The sequence below is a fragment of the Silurus aristotelis genome (genome assembly GCF_946808225.1).
Source record: "Silurus aristotelis genome assembly, chromosome: 14".
NCBI classification, from domain to species: Eukaryota; Metazoa; Chordata; class Actinopteri; order Siluriformes; family Siluridae; genus Silurus; species Silurus aristotelis.
The window spans coordinates 9,458,215-9,478,491 of record NC_139587.1 but is presented as its reverse complement, the minus strand read 5'-3'; the positions used below and the strand labels follow the sequence as shown (position 1 = coordinate 9,478,491).

At 40.3% G+C, this 20,277-nt stretch overlaps 1 protein-coding gene across 5 annotated transcripts in view; it reads left to right on the top strand.

The window, feature by feature from the left end:
* Nucleotides 1-1,400: 1,400 nt before the first annotated feature.
* Nucleotides 1,401-20,277, top strand: part of LOC310736643 (SLAIN motif-containing protein-like) — a 25,050-nt gene continuing 6,173 nt past the window's right edge. For 2 of the 5 annotated variants that reach the window (XM_083560345.1, XM_083560344.1), the window contains exons 1-5: nt 1,401-1,634; nt 5,215-5,759; nt 12,636-12,775; nt 16,704-16,835; nt 19,652-19,792. In XM_083560345.1, the coding sequence (XP_083416471.1) occupies nt 5,224-5,759; nt 12,636-12,775; nt 16,704-16,835; nt 19,652-19,792 (949 nt within the window). In that variant the 5' untranslated portion in view covers nt 1,401-1,634; nt 5,215-5,223. The remainder of the gene's footprint in view (nt 1,635-5,214; nt 5,760-12,635; nt 12,776-16,703; nt 16,836-19,651; nt 19,793-20,277) is intronic. The other 3 variants (XM_083560343.1, XM_083560342.1, XM_083560341.1) reach the window with 2 other exon arrangements.

Genomic DNA, 20,277 nt, shown 5'->3' with positions numbered 1-20,277 from the left:
CATGATGCTTGCACCACCATGCACCATGCTTCTGCACATGCTTTTTTTTTAACAGAGGGACTTTGCAGAGGATTCTTGAAAATAAATTAGCTTCACACAGACGTCTTCTAACTGTCACAGTACTTAAAGGTAACTCCAGACTGTCTTTGATCATCCTGGAGCTGATCATTGGCTGAGCCTTTGCCATTCTGGTTATTCTTCGATCCATTTTGATGGTTGTCTTTCGTTTTCTTCCACGTCTCTCTGGTTTTGCTCTCCATTTTAAGGCATTGAAGATCATTTTAGCTGAACAGCCTATAATTTTTGCACCTCTTTATAGGTTTTCCCCTCTCCAATCAACTTTTTAATCAAAGTACGCTGTTCTTCTGAACAATGTCTTGAACGACCAATTTTCCTCAGGCTTTCAAATGCATGTTCAACAAGTGCTGGCTTCATCCTTAAATAGGGGCCACCTGATTCACACCTGTTTTTTCACAAAATTGATGACCTCAGTGATTGAATGCCACACTGCTTTTTTTTTTAACACACCCCTTTCAACTAATTGCCCAATTGCACAGCCTTACGAGCGTGCATATAATGAATGCGGGGTCTTGTTTGTTTTCTGAGAATCTACTGCACCTACTGGTAACTTGTTTATAAGGTACCACGTAACAATAAAAAATATACTAAAAACCTGGATTATTCTGGTTAGTCACATTGTACTGCTATTATTTTGAACAATACTGTAGATTATAATCCAGATTTCATCTAAAATTACCATTATTCATAATTCAAATTATTGTTTGTTAAAACCTTTTTAATAGCGAGCAATAAAACCACGTTGCAAACAGGAATAGAGTAGACAGCTGTGTGTATAAAAATATTATCACCTTACTATCTGAACTATCTGAAAGTGCAGAGGCCAGAAGTCTTTGCTACCTGGGTGCTTGAGTGAAAGATGTGTTTTGCCATCTCTGCTCATTAGAGATAAATTTAAGATTATAAGGAACAAACATACAGGCACTAAACGTATACATTCATTAATGCTTTAAAACCGCTTTGAGACATTGTTAAAGTGCTACACAAATTAAAATCATATTGATTGATTGATTGACTAACTAACTAACTAACTAACCAACTAACTAACTAACCAATGAATTAATAGAAAAAGTTCAAATTAAACATTTACCATTTATGATCAACACTATCATTCCACTGAATTATGTTGTCCAGCAGAGAGCGCCAAATCCCCAAGTGCGACAGCGTGTCTTTTTTTCCCTCATTTTTCCCACACGTCCCGCCTCCAGCCTATGATTGGCTATTAGAGAAAGGTCTGCTTTTTTTATTGAGAATCACTGACCAATGATAATGCAGTAGGTGGGTTCTGTTAAACGTGGTATTAAACAGCCGCACGTTGGCGCTCTGAGAGGTGGGCGGGATCATTTACCTGATTGGTCCAGCCTGAGTCGGGTTACTACGTGCTTCATAACAAACTGGCTAGTCAGGGAACCAGTTAGCTAGCCAGCCAGCTAGGGCTGCAGTAGGATAATTGATCAGGGGCAGCGGAATAGTAGTAATTTGGTAAATAAAGCAATTTCGATGTAAACGTTGCAGCCAGGCGGTTGGTGATTGAAGCTCTGGACGCATTTAGTGAAGTAAGTTATTTAATAACGGCTGTAGACTATATAGTCATTGTAAGCCCCATCTGTTCACCCGGCACCAGTGCTAGCTGGTTATCTAGCTAACATCTCCCACTGCTTGGTTTTGTTTCGTTGCTAGTAGCAGTGAGTCGATATTTGACAAGGCAGAAATTTTACCAGGTTTGCTGAACTGCGCTAATGCAGGAACAGCCATCACATATCAATCATCTTCTAACGCTTTTTCGTTGCTATAGTAACAGCCGATGGCACTTTGTTTGTTTTTCTGTGTTCTCTGCACCGCGACTAACTTTTTTTAAATTTAATATTGTTTGTCTTATTATACAACATAAGTGATAACAGTGATAATGTAACTATAAATGACGTGTGAATCTCAGGTTTGTAACTGTTTTCTCAGCTTTACGCCGTTGATTATTTATGTGCAACAGCACACCCTTGCCATTATTTATTCCTTACTTTTAAACAATTTAAAGTGTCACATGGTTGTCTAGATTTTCCTGCCGAAACGAACACCGTGCTTTAAAATGATCACTTTACACAGCAGGGAACAATGATTATGGCTTGGAGTCATTTTTTCTGTAAACCAGCATCAAATTAAGATATATTAAATAAATTAAGATATTGTACTTTGGAGCAAAAGGTCGCAATTTCAAATCCCAGCAACAGCAAGTAGCCTTTAACCCTCAAGTGCTCAGTTGTAGGTAATTTTGGATAAAGGTGTCAGTTAAATGGCATAAATGTACTGTAAACCTAGGCTTTGGGATGCCAGGCCGGTCTTCCCGAGGATACGAGGAAGTGTGAATTGAATCTGTGAGTGGTCAGTGTCAGTGTGATTGATAGGAGAAAGAGACAATGCCATCACTCCCACCCAGAGAGCATGACCAGGTCTGCTCTCTCTGACTCCCATCCACAGACAAATGCAGTATCATTCAGTTCAAACTTATGATGTTTTCAAAAATAGGTTGAATATATATTTTGTAGAGAGGTATAAAAGGACAATTGTACCCCATTTGAATATCTAGGTACAACTCTTCTCTCTCTCTCCATATACAAACCCGATTTAAAAAAAGTTGGGACACTGTACAAATTGTGAATAAAAACAGAATGCAATAATGTGGAAGTTTCAAATTTTAATATTTGATTCAGAATTCAACAAACATATCAAAAGTTTAAACTGAGAAAACGTATAATTTTAAGGAAAAAATAAGTTGATTTTCAATTTCATGGCATCAACACGTCTCAAAAAAGTTGGGACAAGGCCATGTTTACCACTGTGTGACATCCCTTCTTCTTTTTATAACAGTCTGCAAATGTTTGGGGACTAAGGAGACAAGTTGCTCAAATTTAGTAATAGGAATGTTTTTCTGGTCTAATACAGGCTTATAGTTGCTCAACTGTATTAGGTCTTCTTTGTTGCATCTTCCTCTTTATGATGCGCCAAATGTTTTTTTAATGGGTGAAAGATCTGGACTGCAGGCTGGCCATTTCAGTACCTGGATCCTTCTTCTACGCAGCCATGATGTTGTAATTGATGCAGTATGTGGTCTGGCATTGTTGCATTTTCATGTTGGAAAATGCAAGGTCTTCCCTAAAAGAGACGGCGTCTGGATAGGAGCATATGTTGTTCTATAACTTGGATATACCTTTCAGCATTGATGGTGCCTTTCCAGATGTGTAAGCTGCCCATTCCACATGCACTCATGCAACCCCATACCATCAGAGATGCAGGCTTCTGAACTGAGCGCTGATAACAACTTGGGTTGTCCTTGTCCTCTTCAGTCCGGATGACATGGTGTCCCAGTTTTCCAAAAAAAGAACTTCAACTTTTGATTTTGATTGTGTTCACCAACAATGTTTTCTGGAAGTATTCCTGAGCCCATGTTGTGATTTCCATTACAGTAGCATTCCTGTATGTGATGCAGTGCCGTCTAAGGGCCCGAAGATCACGGGCATCCAGTATGGTTTTCCAGCCTTGACTTTTGCGCACAGAGATTGTTCCAGAGTCCCTGAATCTTTGGATGATATTATGCACTGTAGATGATGATAACTTCAAACTCTTTGCAATTTTTCTCTGAGAAACTCCTTTCTGATATTGCTCCACTATTTTTCCCTGCAGCATTGGGGGAATTGGTGATCCTCTGCCCATCTTGACTTCTGAGAGACACTGCCACTCTGAGAGGCTCTTTTTATACCCAATCATGTTGCCAATTGACCTAATAAGTTGCAAATGGGTCCTCCAGCTGTTCCTTATATGTACATTTAACTTTTCCGGCCTCTTATTGCTACCTGTTCCAACTTTTTTGGAATGTGTAGCTCTCATTAAATCCAAAATAAGCCAATATTTGGCATGACATTTCAAATTGTCTCACTTTCAACATTGATACATACTCTATATTCTATTGTGAATAAAATATAAGTTAATAGGATTTGTAAATTATTGCATTCCTTTTTTATTCACAATTTGTACAGTGTCCCAACTTTTTTGGAATCGGGTTTGTAAATTAAATCTTATGGTGCTCTGCTGTCTCTGCTTGAACCTAATCTGTGAAATGAGTGTTGTGTTTGATTCTGGAAGCCTGACTGTGTAGGTCACTGTTATGTTTGCATAAGTTCTAAGCTTTAAACCTAAAGGTTGACTACACAATAGGTGCCTGTCGTGGTTCTCGGTGTGATCTGTGCAAATTTTTGCAGTTAAACAGCGATTAGGGATTTCCTTCTCATGATCATGCTTGGTTATGCCGTTAACATTGGCATCCTTATGGTTATTGTTTTTGTTTCTTTCCATTTGCGGCTCCATTTTCTTTCCTGCTGAAGCCTTGAGACCTCCTGTTATTCGTTTACGGCCTCCAATTTTACTCTGTCCCTTTCGTCTGTTTTGTGGAAAGCTAAGTAATAATTTTAATGTAATCCAATAATTTACTAATCAAATCGAACATTTGTACTAGCTTTGCTGGCGGATTCACAAAGCAAGCCAACTCTGCTCACTATGGACACTCTGCAGCCGCACCAACGCTCTCTGCTCCTTCCTTCCAAGCTTTATTTTTGTTCCTTTCCACATTTAATGAGAGGTTGTTCATGACAGGGTGAGGTAAAGCATGCTTATTTGCAAGCTTTTCTTTAGTCGCTACAGCGATTTGCAAGAGTCAGAAACAAACTACAAGAGAGCTGAAAGCCCCTGGTGGAATTAAGCAAGCAAGTGGAATTAATAATATTAATATTCTGATTATATGAAAAAAAAAAGTACAGTTTTTATTGGTTCACTGATATGTTAATGTAGTAGTAGGAGTAATAGTGATAGTTTGTAGATATAACATTTCTAAAGATTTATATTAGTGTAGTGCCTTTGCCAACATCCATCTTCATTTATTCTTGTACTGCACGCTCGGAATTTATAAGTAGACGACTTCTCCCCACCTAGAGTTGCTCTGAAAGGCTCCCGATTATTTGAAGTCTTAAATTAGTCTTGGACGTCCACTTGAATGCAATTGTCAAAAGCTTTAGGTTATGTACAAGTCCTGGTCTATAGAAACACAAAAAAATAGAGAGCATGTATGAGCCTGTTGTTTTTGTCCCACAGAGTGAGAGGATGGTGGTCCCAGAGAGTGGGAGTGGAGCCCAGCAGGCAGACAGTGGCACTGTCCCGGGGTTCGAAGACGAGCAGGTCGGAGTGGAGCTGGAGGAGGTCCGAAAGTTGCGTGAACTCGTGCGCCGCCTCGAAGTCCAGAACGAAAGTCTACGCAACCGTGGCACCGCGCGTCACCTCGGCACGAATGCCAACGAAAGAACCCTGTGTGAGGACACCAGCACCAGCTCGGACAGAGACGTCCGGACTCCTTCTCCTCCTCAGGGCAGCTTGAGGAGGAGTAAAGACATGTCTTGTCTTCCTGAGGCCACAAGGCTGGAGGATGAAGAGGAGATGGAACAGAACAGCCCAGTTTTTGATCTTCCTTATGCCGCAGCATCAGGATACGCTGAAGAACACACAAACGCTAGTTCTTCTCCCGATAGCTACGATTTGGAGACAATTGGTGAGAGCGACGCAGGGGTGGACCAGTCCGCTCTGGACGAGGTGGATGTGCTCGATTTGGATGACTGCGCCGATATCGATGGTGAAGACTGCTGGTATGTTACTGATGCTTTTAATACGGTTTTGTAGCGTTAGATTGATATTAGCGAATGTTACACCAATTGGTTTCTAACGCTGGTGTAGCGTTTCAGACAGACAGGCCATTTAGATAAACACCTAATTAATTACACAGTACACTGGTAGGGTGCAACATTCTGGAAATATGAGCATATCATCAAATGAAAACATTCAGCGCAGGTTAATTTTGTCTTTTTTTTTTTTTTTTAATAGCACTTTCAATAGGCATAAATAATTGAAATAATAATAAATAATAAAAATTATTATTTTAAAAATAATCCAATTATTTAATTATTATTATTATTTTAATTATTCCAATTATTGCATTTATTTAAATGTAATAACATTTTACAGTAAACTTTTATTATTTTAATTTTTCCAATTACTGAATTTAATTGATTTTAATACAATTTAACAGTAAAATATTTTTTTGTATTAAATCAATTAAATTCAGTTAAATACACATACACAATAAAATGGTCCCGCTGTGTGTTTTCATTTGTTATTATACTCGAAATCCAAGATGGCTGTGTGTGTGTGTGTGTGTGTGTGTGTGTGTGTGTGTGTGTGTGTGTGTGTGTGTGTGTGTGTGTGTGTGTGTGTGTGTGTGTGTGTGTGTGTGTGTGTGTGTGTGTGTGTGTGTGTGAGGCTGTTTAGACTGGCTGTGTTTTGTTTGCCGGCTTGTTCTGCAGGACTGACTGAATTCTTTGTGCTGGAAAAAGGCACACAGTAAAGTCCCCACTAAAAACACATACACAAACAAGAACTGGTTTAAACAGGAACTGCTTGGACATGATCAGTGCAGCAAAAACAATGTCAAATCATTGTTTGTATAACAATTGATAAAACAAGCCATTTTCACGTTTGCTGGCGTAAGCATGACGCTCACTAGAATTTTCTGTGTTTTCAGTCTTCGCACTTTGTGGTTTGTTTGAGCGTATTCGACATAACTCATCACAAAGGCTCCATTAGAGCCTGCTAGTGAGATACCGTTCCAAACAGGAACTGTTTGTTAATGTAAAAATGCATTCTGCCATTCGAGGAAATTGTACAGGTCGCGTGTACAGAATGCTCGCTGTACATGCAAATTCCAGACTGTTAATAGCAATATATTTAAAAGAGTTTGAATAAATGATCTGTAGCCATAACCTTTGCAATGTGAATTTGTCTCTTCATCTTACGAGACACGTCTCGGTAATGATGGGTGAAATTCATAGGCACTACCAATGCTGTGACCAACTACCAATGCTGTGACCCTGTGGACACTGTACGTGGTATCTTGAAGCAGAAACTAATTGAAGGACCTGCATTCACTTTGTTCACTTCTCTAAAATAAGGTCTGTTCTGTAGTGAAGTATAGCTGGCAAGAAATGAGGATAACTGAATGGATTACTCATTATTGTTGTGCAAGTACAAGGAAAGTACAATGGAAGCAAGAATATATTAATGTATATATAACTATAAATATGGGTTTGTAGATCGAGCAGTATTTAAGCTTTTTTTTTTTTTTTTTTTAATAATGGACAGTTAATGGTTTGCAGTACCTGGTTATACCCTATATGGACAAAGGTTTGTGATTACCTGATTATTAGCTTTGTATGATTTTTGAACATCCCATTCCACATTTAGTCCCCGTTTGCTGTTATAATAACTTCCACACCTCCGGGAAGATTTTCCACTTTATTTTGGCATGGAAATTTTTGTGCTCATTTAGCCACAAGGATGTTAGTAAAGATATATAGGGTGAGAAGGCCTGGGGTGCAGTCAGTATTCCAATTCAACCCAAAGGGTTGTGGTCAGAGCTCTATAGCAGGCCACTCAAGATCTTCCACATCTACTCATGTTTATGAATAACCCATGTTTAAACCCTATAGAGCTGGCTTCTTAGAGCTGGCTTTGTGCACAGGAGCATTGTCATGGTGGAGCAGGTTTGAGTCTCCTAGTTCAAGTGAAGGAAAAATTGTATCCCTCTGCATCCAAGGACATCCTATACAAGAGTGTGCCTCCAAGTTTGTGGTCGCAGTTTGGGGAAGAACCACATTTGGCTGGAAATGTCAGGTGTCCTAATACTTTTTGTATGCCATTTATATACAGTCAACCCCTGATAATTTGCGGCTCTGAGAATTCATGGGTTCTCATTTGGAACCCAACTAACAGCAAGTTGCGGATAATCTTAAAATTCGCGGGAATCCGCAGCGGGACCGAACGTTCAGGAACGTTATGAATAATTTAACGATGTACACTATTACGTTTATAAAGTGACAATGTCTAGATGAAGTCACTAAGGTGTACCATAGGGGGTGCCTCCAAATTTTTTGGAAGACCACTGAGACGAGGGAGGGGTGAAAGACTGATTCAGCAGAGTGATGGCCCTGGGGGAAAAAGCTGTTTGGTGGTGCAGTCATAAATTCGAAACCATTGTGTTGCAGAACTACAAACAGATGATGACTGGGGCAAGTAGGGTCTCTGCAGATGCTGATTTGCACTTTTGTTAGTTTTTTTTGTAGTTTTTAAAATAATCCAGTCTGTGGGTTCATGGTATTGAGCAACCATTTACAAACCACACAAGTAGGTGGTGTATGTAAAACGATTTTATAATGTGGGTAGTTTGCAAGTAATTTAGATAAATGTCCACACAGAGATGGGAGTGTCTGCACAGGTTCATGTGTTCTTCCTACAACTATTGTGAATACCACATTTGACACTTATTATTGTTGCTTGTTATAAGGTTTATGATCGCTAGTAGATCATAACATGCTGGTGCCTGTTCTAGGCACACAGTTATTTAACTGCAATCTTTGGAAAGGTCTCGTCCTTGACACCTCTACTTGGCATTGGTACATTACAGATCGTTATACCAAGTCTGAGCAGGGCATGAGTATGCATCCATGTCATATAACTGGCTAACAGTGTGATCCTCAGTACTGTGATGTTCTAGCATTGATATAGAAGGCGGTTTTGATGCACTGCCAACTGTGCCAGTGGCTGTTATTTCATTCTTTCTGCCTGTCTGCACACCAGAGTACAAACCAAAGAAGAGTAAATGGGACTAGTTTGCATTGAGCAAGCCACTCTATTTAAAAATTTAGCTTTAGTCTTGCTGCCTTTTGTTTCTCAGGGTAGAATATCGTGGACAATATCGTGGTTTGTTTGCTGCTAAGGTTTTTAACCAGTGACGCTGTTAAAGTAGTGTGTATGTGGCTGTGATTTGAGACTTTCTATGAAAGCCAGAGGCACAGAGTGCAAATAAACCTCCTCTGCTTGCCTGTGTGATTTTCTGTAGGCTTTTCCTTGCTGTTATGTGAAAAAATTTTTATGAAGTTGTGATTTCAAATTGCAGATTAGGCCCAGTGATTATCAGGATTTATATAACAGAGATTAAGATAAAATAATTAGATGATAATGCTTTTATATTTTGGTCAGTCTGAATCAATCCTGCTTGGCTAGAAAGTGCGTATCGAACAGGCATTTTCAGTCAGTTTAATTACCATTCTGAATGAATGGGCTTCCTGATAAACTGTAACCAGAGTAACCTACAGCCATTGTTCTATAAAGAGCAAGACAACTATTGTAAATATTGTCTAATTGCCCTACTGAGGTTTATGAAGGATTTTGGTATGTACTTTCTCTTATTTTTAGTAGGCTTGAGTCAGGCAGGGTGATGGATTTAACAACTTGTATATAAAATAATTTAGAATGAACAGATTTCTGTCTGTTCAGTCTATTCTTTTTGTACTTCAAACATCAGTTTTAACTTGTCAGTGCTGGAAAATGTCATATCATGTATTAGTTGGATACTCCATTGCTATGCATGACGTGAAGGCAGAGAACCACCCAATGCAAAGCAGAATGCATTAAATGCAACTTTAAACAAATAAGTATTGGAAAGCTTGGTGGTTAAAATGGATTTTGGATTCGAAGGTTTGCCCGGTTGTATTTTGGGAAACAGTGCACAACTCATAGGTCATATTACAAAGTGCTTGAATAAGTTTTCCATCATAACTGAATGGTCATGGTGCAGGGAGACATGGTAGCTCAGTGATTAGGATGTTGGACTTCTGATCAGAAGGTCACAAGTTCAAATCTCAACACATTAAAGCCATTAACCCTTATTGTAAGTCTCTATGGGCATCTTCCAAACACTGTAAGTATAAAATGTGTTCCTTGCCTGGTAGGTCTGGCCTTGCATTTTAATTTCATCATAGATTAGAAACACTAAAGATACAGTTAAGATGCACTGTGTGCATTTTATTGTGGCTGTTGTGTTATCAGTGTGCTGTTATATTTTATCCAAACACCAAGTAAAAGTAATATTTCTATATGACGTATAAACTGATTCTGATTGGTATGTACAGACGTTTGCGGACCCCTGACTATCATATCCATAGTTTTTTTTTTTTTTTTTTTTTTTTTTAAACTGGTGGCACAAAGTCAGAAGCACACAGTTATCAAGATTATCTTCGTATGCTATGGAGTTAGGGCCCAAATGTTTGTTCCAGTACCACAATTCTCCTGTGTACAAAGGTAGAGGAAAAACTGGAGTGGTCTCTGGGACACAGAGTCATGACCTTCTCATCGATCCTCATTAATGCTCTTCTGCAAATCCCCACAGAACTATACTTCAAAGTCTTGGAAAGCCTTCCCAGAAGAGTGGAGGTTATTATAACAGCTATGGGAGTATTAACTCTTAAATGGGATGCTTGGAAAGCAAATTGTGTGATGGTCAGACATCTACTTTAGGCCATTTATAGGCCTAAATGGGTAGAGTTGGATGAGGACATGCCCAAGCTAATTTGATCAGGACTGACATCTTCATTATTTACATTTACACCATGTGGCATTCTGAATGCAATTTGACACCATGATGCTTTTGTCCATATCACTTATGCCCTACTGATCATATCTGGTAAGAGTGCAGTCTTGGGTTAACTATTGGCTTTGAAACCTCTGTGATGCTCAGAAAATATATATCTGCTCGATATGCGGAATTGACAGGATTTTCTCCTTTTAAGAGAAATTCTTGAAGCTGGACATAAAGCACCATAAAGAATTGGCAGCGCTAGCTTTTCTTTTTAGCCCAATATTTTTTTTCAAGATTATTATAACAGCACATGGGTTTTAAATGTGGTATAGGGTGTTGAAAAAGCACATATGAAATGTATGGTTCTGTGGCCACAAACCTTTGCCCATCTAGTATATAGACTAAATGTTTTTTTTTGTTTTTGCAGATTCAGGCTTATAATAAGCTTTGTAATAAGCTTGGCACTAAGACGGCTGCACACCATGGTGCCATGGTGCTTGTTTGCAAAAGCAGGATCACGAGTGGGTAAACCACTGTGCCTTTCCATTTTTATTGATGCATGTGGTTTAATAGATAAATGTTGCATTGGAATAACAGCTGAATCCTTATAAAAGTTAGAAATAGCAACAATAAGTTTATTGATATCAACTAATTGGTTTCCCCAATTCGATCTGGGAGATCAAGGTCATCATATTTCTGTTAGTAGTGTAGTGCCTTTGTGTCATGCTTTATCATTGTGTAAGAGCATGCAACATTTACTCTCTCCATATCTTTGAAAAGATATCATGACCTTTGCTCTTTGTAGTGATACAAATAGATTACAATAGATTCACTCAGTGTTTACATTTGCGCAGTAGTAATTGTGAAGCTCAGTGGAACTGCTCCGCCTCTTCTTCAGCCCATGTGGTTTTGTCTGATAAGATTAAAGTAAAGTGATATCCAAGAGAAAGTGCTGATTGTTAGGAAACTTGGCCAGCCTGAGTTATAGGCTGCTATGGTGCTGTTGTATTGTTTATATTCAATTATATATATTTTTTTAAATAAAAAGCTCCTTAGTGACTTCTCTTGTAATAGAGAAACCGCAAAAGCTCGGCCCCCTTGTTCCCCAAAGCCTTTCACATGTCGGATAACTTCGATTTACCCCAACTATCACAAAACCTGTGACTCCTTTCACACTTTCACTTCACCTTCTAAACAATGACACATTTTCAAGTCCGTGTTTATGAAGTTGCCTTACATTTGTTGATATAAATATAATGTCGCCTCGTGGTATAGGCGTGATACCATATTAGAACAAGCGCATTCATGCAGAACTGTGATTTACCAGAACTTGGGGTTGTGGAAAACTATTCAACGGCTGCTGACCAATCTGAAGATAAAATTTCAGATTTAATAAACACATTTTGTTTTGTGTGGAAACATCTGTTTTCTATTCAGTCAGAGGAATTTTCAACTATAGTGCTCTGTGTTCTCTAAAAAAAAAAAATAAACTCAACAATACAATTCTATGGTTCTGTTTTTTGTTTTGTTTTCTCCCCCTTCTCCCCACGCTATTGTCCATACCTTCCGATTTGTCTGTGAGGCATGAATGTCTTGGATGTCATGGGAAATTATTTGACTCCGCCCATAAGGTGTAAGTGGTATGTGATAGCTTTGAAAATCCTGATCGTCTGAAAACTGAGATGAACTCTGGAGATACTGGTTTTTCAGCATGTTGTCGTATCATTATGTTGATTTAGATTTAGATTTTTTTTTTTTAACTCTGTCAGAAAAGTGGGTGAAAAGCATGACCTCATCGGATGTCTGTCTGAGAACATGAGCACATGGCTTGTGTTTTCATTGTGTGCCATGATGAGAGAATGTCACAAAGATGTGACTTCCTGTTCAAAAAAACATCTGTTAGACCCAAATCACTATGTTCTCTCACAAAGCAGGAATACTTAACCATTACCTAACACAGACTAATTTGTCCTGTAAGATTGGAAACACAACGAGACAAAGGATCTGCTAATTAAAGAACTTCTCACTTTCTCTGTCTTTTTCATCTTTGTAGGTTGTACGTGTCTCCGAAGAAGCGGTTACAGTCGGAACAGGCCCCAGAGTCTCCGCTGAAATGGTGCCGGAAGGTCCTAGATCACCCGAGTCCCGAGACCGAGGTTGCCTGCAGGACACTTCTGAGCCGCCTGGATCAAAGTATGCGTTGGTCATCTAAAAATGTGTACACAAAATCCTTTTGCATCCTTCATTCTCTCCTAGGTCAAAATAAGTAGCGCATAAAATAGTTCAGAAATAAAGGTTCATTGCAAAAACTAGTCTATTGTAGCATGCATGCTTACTTCACACTCACATTACCGGCTCTTTGCGGTGAGGATTAGTTTTTTTTAATAATTTTTTTTCTCTCTCTGAGAAGTAAAAAAATAGTGGCTTTGTGATGCAGCATTTAAGACATTGCAGGCGGTAACTCGAGCTGTGATTAGCTGGTCTTTAACTTGGAAAGTGCTTTACTATAGGTTTCCTGAATTTAACTCTGTATGCCTGGTTAAACTGCATTTATTGATTTTATTCCAATTTCAACTGCAATAAACTTATATATTATTGTATTGCTTTAACTTATACATTATTGTATTGCTATTTTGCTTTTTTGTATTAATAAAAAAGCCTATTGTTATCCCAGCCTTTGTTCATAGCCTATCCAGACGTTCCACATATTCAGCAGTCATTCCATGTTATAATATCCATTCATATAAAACTATTAAATCCTTATTACCCAATTACTACTCCATATACTGTTAAAACATCCGCTTCCGGTTCGGCACCATCTTGCAGCCGGTGGCACCGGAAACACCAGCTTCTGTAAAAATAGATGCGGACTGCATGTGCTTGATGCCAGATTGTCTCGTTCGTTTCCACGCTTTGTTTGAGACCTTCCAGCCTTCTATTTCCCCCCGTGGAAAGTTTTGGTTTCGGATCTCCCGGTTTCTCAAAGTTTTTGCCTCCCCTCGATTTCGGCTTGGTTTTTCCTCTATTGCTCTGTTCTCTTGCTCTTGACCTCATACTTTTTTCGGACTCTCTATCCTTCCTCGGATCAGAACCCTGCTTCGTGCTCCCGGCACCGCGGATGTTCAGCATTAACCCTGTGAGTGCTGCGACCTAGTGCTCTTAAGTATTCGGACATTCTATCTTTCCTGCCTGTGCTACCCCTTCTGACCTGAAGTTATTCTTCTGGTGGTGTCCTGCTTTTGGGTCCTTCCTGCCAGCTAACTCTAACAGAACAATCTGGCCAGTTATGGATCCCGTGGACGCTCCTGATCTCCAGACCACGCTTAATGCCCTGGTCCCGGTCTCCGCCACCCATGAGCAGCAGCTCCAGGAAATAACTACGGGTCTTCAGCAGCTTATTAAGCTCCCCAGCCGCCGGCTCCGCCGATGCTACCTCAGGCCCAGCCGCACCTGCCAATTTTGCTCTCCGGGAGCCGCACCTTGTTCCCTGGCATGCTTCTTGGGAGAACCCGAACTTTGTCGGTCCTTCCTGGCACAGTGTAGCCTGATTTTTTTTATTCTCTAACTATCCTCGTTTTACACTAAGCAGGCTAAGGTGGTCTATGTTATCTTCTTGCTGTTCGGACAGGCCTTGCGGTGGGCTATTGCCGAGTGGAAGAATCAGTCTTAGCATTGCTCTTCCCTCACTACGTTCTCTGAGGAAATCCGCAAGGTTTTTGGTTTGTCCACTCCTCAACTGGATGCCGCACGCTTGCTGCTCTCTTCTTCTGGGGAGCGTTCAGTGGCCGAGTACGCTGCAGATTTCCCCACCGATGAAACTGACAGTGGGTGTGATCATACCGCATTATATGACACCTTCATTCAGGGACTTTCACCCCAGGTGAAGGACGAGCTGGCTGCCCACCTGATTTGTATGCGTTGATCTTCCTGGCCACTCGGATTGACCGCCGAATACTTGAACGTTGCTCAGAGCGTTTCCCTCGCCATCCGCAGCGGGTCGACCGCTCCCCTCCGGCCCGCCACACTACACGCCCTCGTACTTCTCCTTCCCCGGCGCCATCTTCCCCACCGCAGCTTATGGAAATTGCATGTCGGCACCTGTCCCCAACAGAGAAGGAGAGACAATGTTCCCAGGTGCTTTGTCTCTACTGTGGAGAGGTTGGGCACATGGCTGCTTCATGTCTAGCAAAAGAGCGGGCTTGTCAGTGAGGGAAGGGGCCACGGCGAGCCACAATCCATCAGTCCCTACCAAAACCTTATTCAGGATCCGGATCCGCAACTCAGGACTTTTCGCTGGCGGCATTTGTGGACCAGCTGGGGCTGGAGCCATTACCAAAAAACCCTCCAGGTCCGTGCCCAGGATGGACATGGATAGACAGGGCCACTCGCCGAACTAAGCCTCTTCTGGTCACCATCGGCGAGCGACAGTATTTCCTTGCTCCGCAAGCGCAACCCCCACCTGGACTGGTCCAGTGGTCGGGTACTCCAATAGGGAACCTATTGCCAATCCCACCGCCTTACTCCATCTTCCCCTATACCAGTCTCGTGCTCCCTGGAGATTCCTGACCTCAGTTCTGTTCCTCCTGCCTACCATGATTGCGCCTTTATGAGTACTTGGTCATGCCGTTTGGCCTCACCAATGCACCAGCGGTTTTCCAGGCGCTAGTAAACGATGTTCTTCAGGATATACTTAATCACGGTGTTAGTATACCTGGATGACCTCCTTGTGTTCTCGTGCTCGGTTGACTAACATGTCCAGCATATACGTCGAAGCGGAGAAATGTAAGTTCCATGTATCCAGCACCTCCTTCCTTGGATTTCTCCTTTCAACCAGTAACATTCAGATGGACCAAGCCAGGATTCAGACAGTAAAGGACTGGCCCCAGCCCACCACTCATAAGCAATTGCAGAGGTTCTTGAGGTTTGCCAATTTCTATCGGCGGTTCATCAGGGGCTAGAGCTCTGCTGCGCCCCCCTTCACCTACTCACCTCCATGCGTCAGGCCTTTAACTGTAACTCAGAGGCTGAACAGGCCTTTACCAAGCTTAAGAGTCTCTTTACCTCGAGGGCTCTTGGCAGTCAAATTGGGCCTGGAGGAGTGGCATCACTGGCTGGAGGGGTCCGAAGTTCCATTCCTCGACTGGACCGATCATCGGAATTTGGAATTTGGAAACTGCTTTATGCCTAATTTAACACAAGAATATACTTGTAACGAAGTATAAACATAAGTAATACATCATAAACATAAATAAATAAATAACCATATAAATAAATAGTAAAATGTAATAAAGTAACTTTAGAGTACTGTACCTACATGGTGTTGTAGTGGTTGATGGTGAGGGTGAGCTGATATGGGGGGGGATAAACATAAGTACTGTAATACAGTAAATTACTGTATAAATATAAAGAAATACTACTCTAAAAACCTTTCGAAATAAATAATAAATTAACTTTAGAGTACTGTACTTACATGGTGTTGTGGTGGTTGATGGTGAGGGTAAGATGATGTTGAGGAAGTGGTGGAGGATCTCCTTCCATTAAGACAGAGGGTAACTCGGAACAATGTTTATGAAGTGACTGAGCATGAAGCGTGGAGATAGAGGTGACGAGACTGGAACCAAACGTGTCAAAAGAAATGCTCGTCTTCCTGAAATATGCTTCTACTCCTACAAAGATTTTAACTAGTAAAACCGCTCGTATACTGATATTCCCGTACTAAAAGACATTCGCATTACAAGGTCCCACTGTATTTGGTAGGGCATTGAAGCACTGCCTGTAGTCATCTATACAGAGGTAATATGTATTTCTGTCCGATTGTATGCTGCATGCACACCACAGGAAATTCTCTTCTGATCTCATCATCAACAAAGTGTTTCGGCCTGTAGTCTCTCCTCACACCGAGTTCTTTTTATTTTTTATTTTTGTAGTGTAGAGACTATTGTGCATCAAAAACCCTTTATGAATTGTGCTGCTGCCGCATAATTGGCTAATTAGAATACTGCAGATATTTGCAGATGTACAGGTGTTCCTATTAAAGTTGCCAGTGAGTGTATATTGATCAGTAGTGCCTAAAGGCCCTGTGATGCTAATTCAGATGCCTCTCCCTTTGTTTTGTCCACAGGCTCGAGATGGAGAAACATGTACAGCAGTCCATCGCAAACCTGTGCAGGCTCAACAGCTGAGGCCGGCTCCTCTCATTCTCCTGGGTACCACAAATCAACTAACAAAACCCTACTAACCTGTGGCAGCTCAGGTACGGCATGACATTAACACAACGCTGCTCGTGCTTTTGTAGCTTGTAGCACTTTCGCTCACTAGAAAAACACAACACGCTGCAGTGTGTTTTGTGATCTGTTTATTGGTGTCTGATACAGCTGCCAAGGTGTTTGTTTTCCATTTGTGTGTATTTATGTGATGTCACGCATGGGGTGTGTGGCAAATGTTTGCCTGCCAACACTTCAGCGAGTAGAGATTGATTGCTTTTGCATGGATCTCTTATTACTGAATGTGTTTACAGAGTAAATGCCACGAGTTTACATTTGAAGGGATGCCATGGCTGTCAGGTGATTAGGGTGTGGTATCTATCAGAATTTTCTTTCACATTGAAAAAAGGACAAAATTATTTATATATCAGGGTATATACAGTGCAACCTCGATACTAGGGGTTACGTTCTATGACCCCTCGTGAGTAACAAAAAAATCGCTAGGTTTTAGTACAAACTCTGTTTTGAAATGTTACTCCGAACTTTCGAGCCATTTGCGGCTTCTCAGATTTTTCATGAGTAACACTTAGTCTGGTTCCAAATGGAAAGTCGCGAACTATCGAGGTCGCGAGTATCGAAGCTCCTCTGTGTTTGGATTTTTGGTGGAAAAAAAGGCTTGCATTCCATTTCTTATTTGCAAGTTATTGTGCTAGCAACCTACCCCAACTACTAACTAAATACTTCAGACTAAATTATTTTATCCAGTTGAAGATGTTCTTACTGGCCGTTACTCGGTTTAAATGAATCCCTTCCAGCCAATCCGAATTGAGTATTAAGGCTCAGCATGCTACAAGCATGTTTTTGAAGCATTTTAAGGAGGCAGCCACCTTACACTTTTGAGTAGATAAATTCTCTTTCTACATCCTTGTGACATGCTAAAAAAAACTATTAAAAGATCAATCCTTGCGGTATCTAAAGAATGTTGACGGTAAGTTTATTTGTATAGTGCTTTTAACAAAGAACATTGTCCCAAAGCAGTTTACAGGGATGAAAAGGTTATAGAATTTGAATGTACATGTTAGTGCCTATAATATCAGTGCCAAAAAGAGTCTATTCCTATTAAATGTGTTGCGCTGTGTGGACAAAATTTTGTGTACACCTGAGACTATGTGCTTTTTTTGACCATTCCATTTAACATTTAGTCCCCATTTGCTGCTATAACCTTCATTCTTCTGGGAAGAAGTTCCACTAGATTTTGAAGTGTGCTCCTGGAGATTTGCACTCATTCAGCCAGGAAGGGTGTTAGTAAAGTCAGGTATTGATGAAGGGTGAGGAGGCCTGGGGTGCATTTCAATTCATTCTAAAGGTGGTAGGGTTGAGGTCAGAGCTCTATAGCAGGCCATTTAAGATCTTTCACTCCAACCCATGTAAAGCATATTTTCATGGAACATTTGATGCTACCACATCCAAAGACATCCTATACAAATGTGCCTCTAAATTTAGTATAGGAATTTAAGGAAGAACCACTTATGGCTGGAAAAAGTCAGGTATCCCAATACTTTTTGTCCATACAGTATATAAGTGTCAAAGGACTGCTAAACAAAATCAGCTGAAATTGATTAAGATTGGTTATTATGTGACAAAAAGTAGCTAAGCAGCCTGCTGAAAAAGAAATACCACTGCAGGATTAAAGTAAATCAACTGGTGCCTGTATTTTGAATGGACTGTAGATTGAGATGCGTGCCATTCTCATTTCCGATTTACTGATTGGAAAATGACACGAAACTATGTTGTCAAGCAACGTTGATTAAAGTAAACCTCATTAGACACTCACTGCCACACTGGCTTCACTGAGCATGTTTTAGCTCCGTGTTGGAGGCTTCACACAGATATGCACATAGGCTGCACTGATCGTCGTTTTAATAATAAGATTTTAAATCGCTAAAATATTGATTTGCAACAAAATTGATGAATAATCAAGTTATTATCAATTTTACTGAAATGTTTGCGGAAACTGTTTCCATGTGGTATTATTGATTTATTAATCTGCTTTAAAACCACTAATATTTTTGATTGTTGTGTTGTTTAGTAGTCAATTAATCAATAGCCTTTTGCAACACTTCAGATATATTTTTTCTAAATGTAATTCACTTGCTGAGGTAAGTGAGGGCTAAGCATGGCACTTTTGGTTTCTGGGGGAAAATGTTCTTCAAGGTTGACTAATTCGGGGTTTTTCTGGCTTGTTGGATTTTCATAACTGATGTTAATGGTATTGAGTTGAGCATGTATGCACTGGTACTCTGAATCCACACCAGACATGTAGCATCAAGACGTCATCAGTCCACTCTCGTGAGATTCCAGCATGCCGATTCATAGGTTTATTTTTTTACAAATATCCCTCAGTGTGTAACTCTCATTGCTACATAGGATTATATAACAGGATACAAGAACATGATGATGAAATCTGCACCACCTCAACCGTCTTCTCCCAACTGTCATACAAGACAGCCAGCAAACAAAAGATGAGTAGCTCACAATGTAAACACCTTTTTATTTGCTCTCATGTTCTAAACCAGTTTTGTCCATTACTTTTTGCTTTTGGTTATTACAAAGCTCTCCACTTTCCCTATCATGGTGTAGGATCGTAGTGTATCAAAGTACAAGCTTCAGGTTTTGCCAAATAGGATTTTAAATAAAGCAAAAGCATATGGTGTGAGTTGAAACCAAAATACAGTGATGGTGAGTTCAAATTAATCACATTAAGTCTGAAATGTTTGTTCGAATGGAATCGGACGAGGTATTGAGACACGGCGCGTACCCGAGTTTAATTACAGGCCTTGTTTTTCTGCGCGCTTTGTGATTTTAGGTTATATGAGCATGCACTCGGCACTGAGCTCCCAGTCCTCTATCGACAGTGAGCTGAGCACGTCGGATGATTCCATCTCAATGGGGTACAAGCTGCAGGACCTGACAGATGTGCAGATCATGGCTCGGCTGCAAGAGGAGAGTGAGTGTGTTTGTACTTGTCATCTTTTAGGTAAAAAAAAATATATACAGTATATATATAGACGACCCCTTATAGTAATTCGTGAAGCATTGTTCATACAGCTTGTTAACAGCTATTCAAATTAAATGTTTAAATAATGGTTAATTCATAGAATAAAGTGTGTGGGTGTGTGTGTGATTGTATGGGTGTGTGTGTGTGCAGCTACTTTCTAAACCCACATGATTGCAAGATTATTTGCGAGACATAATGTACCACTATCACAAATGGTTTTATTAAAAGTCTTATTCGTTTTAGAAGCACAGTCTGGCAGTACATTCCTATACATTTGCCCACATCAGGTCTCTTCATCAAGCATTTTGTTACCACTTTATTCATCTTAAAAAAAGAAAAGAAAAAGAAAAACATTTTTTTGCAATTTTTATGATGCAACTTTCCAGCTGGGATTTAGTGAATGAGCATGTTTTGCGTCTGCTAATCGACATTGA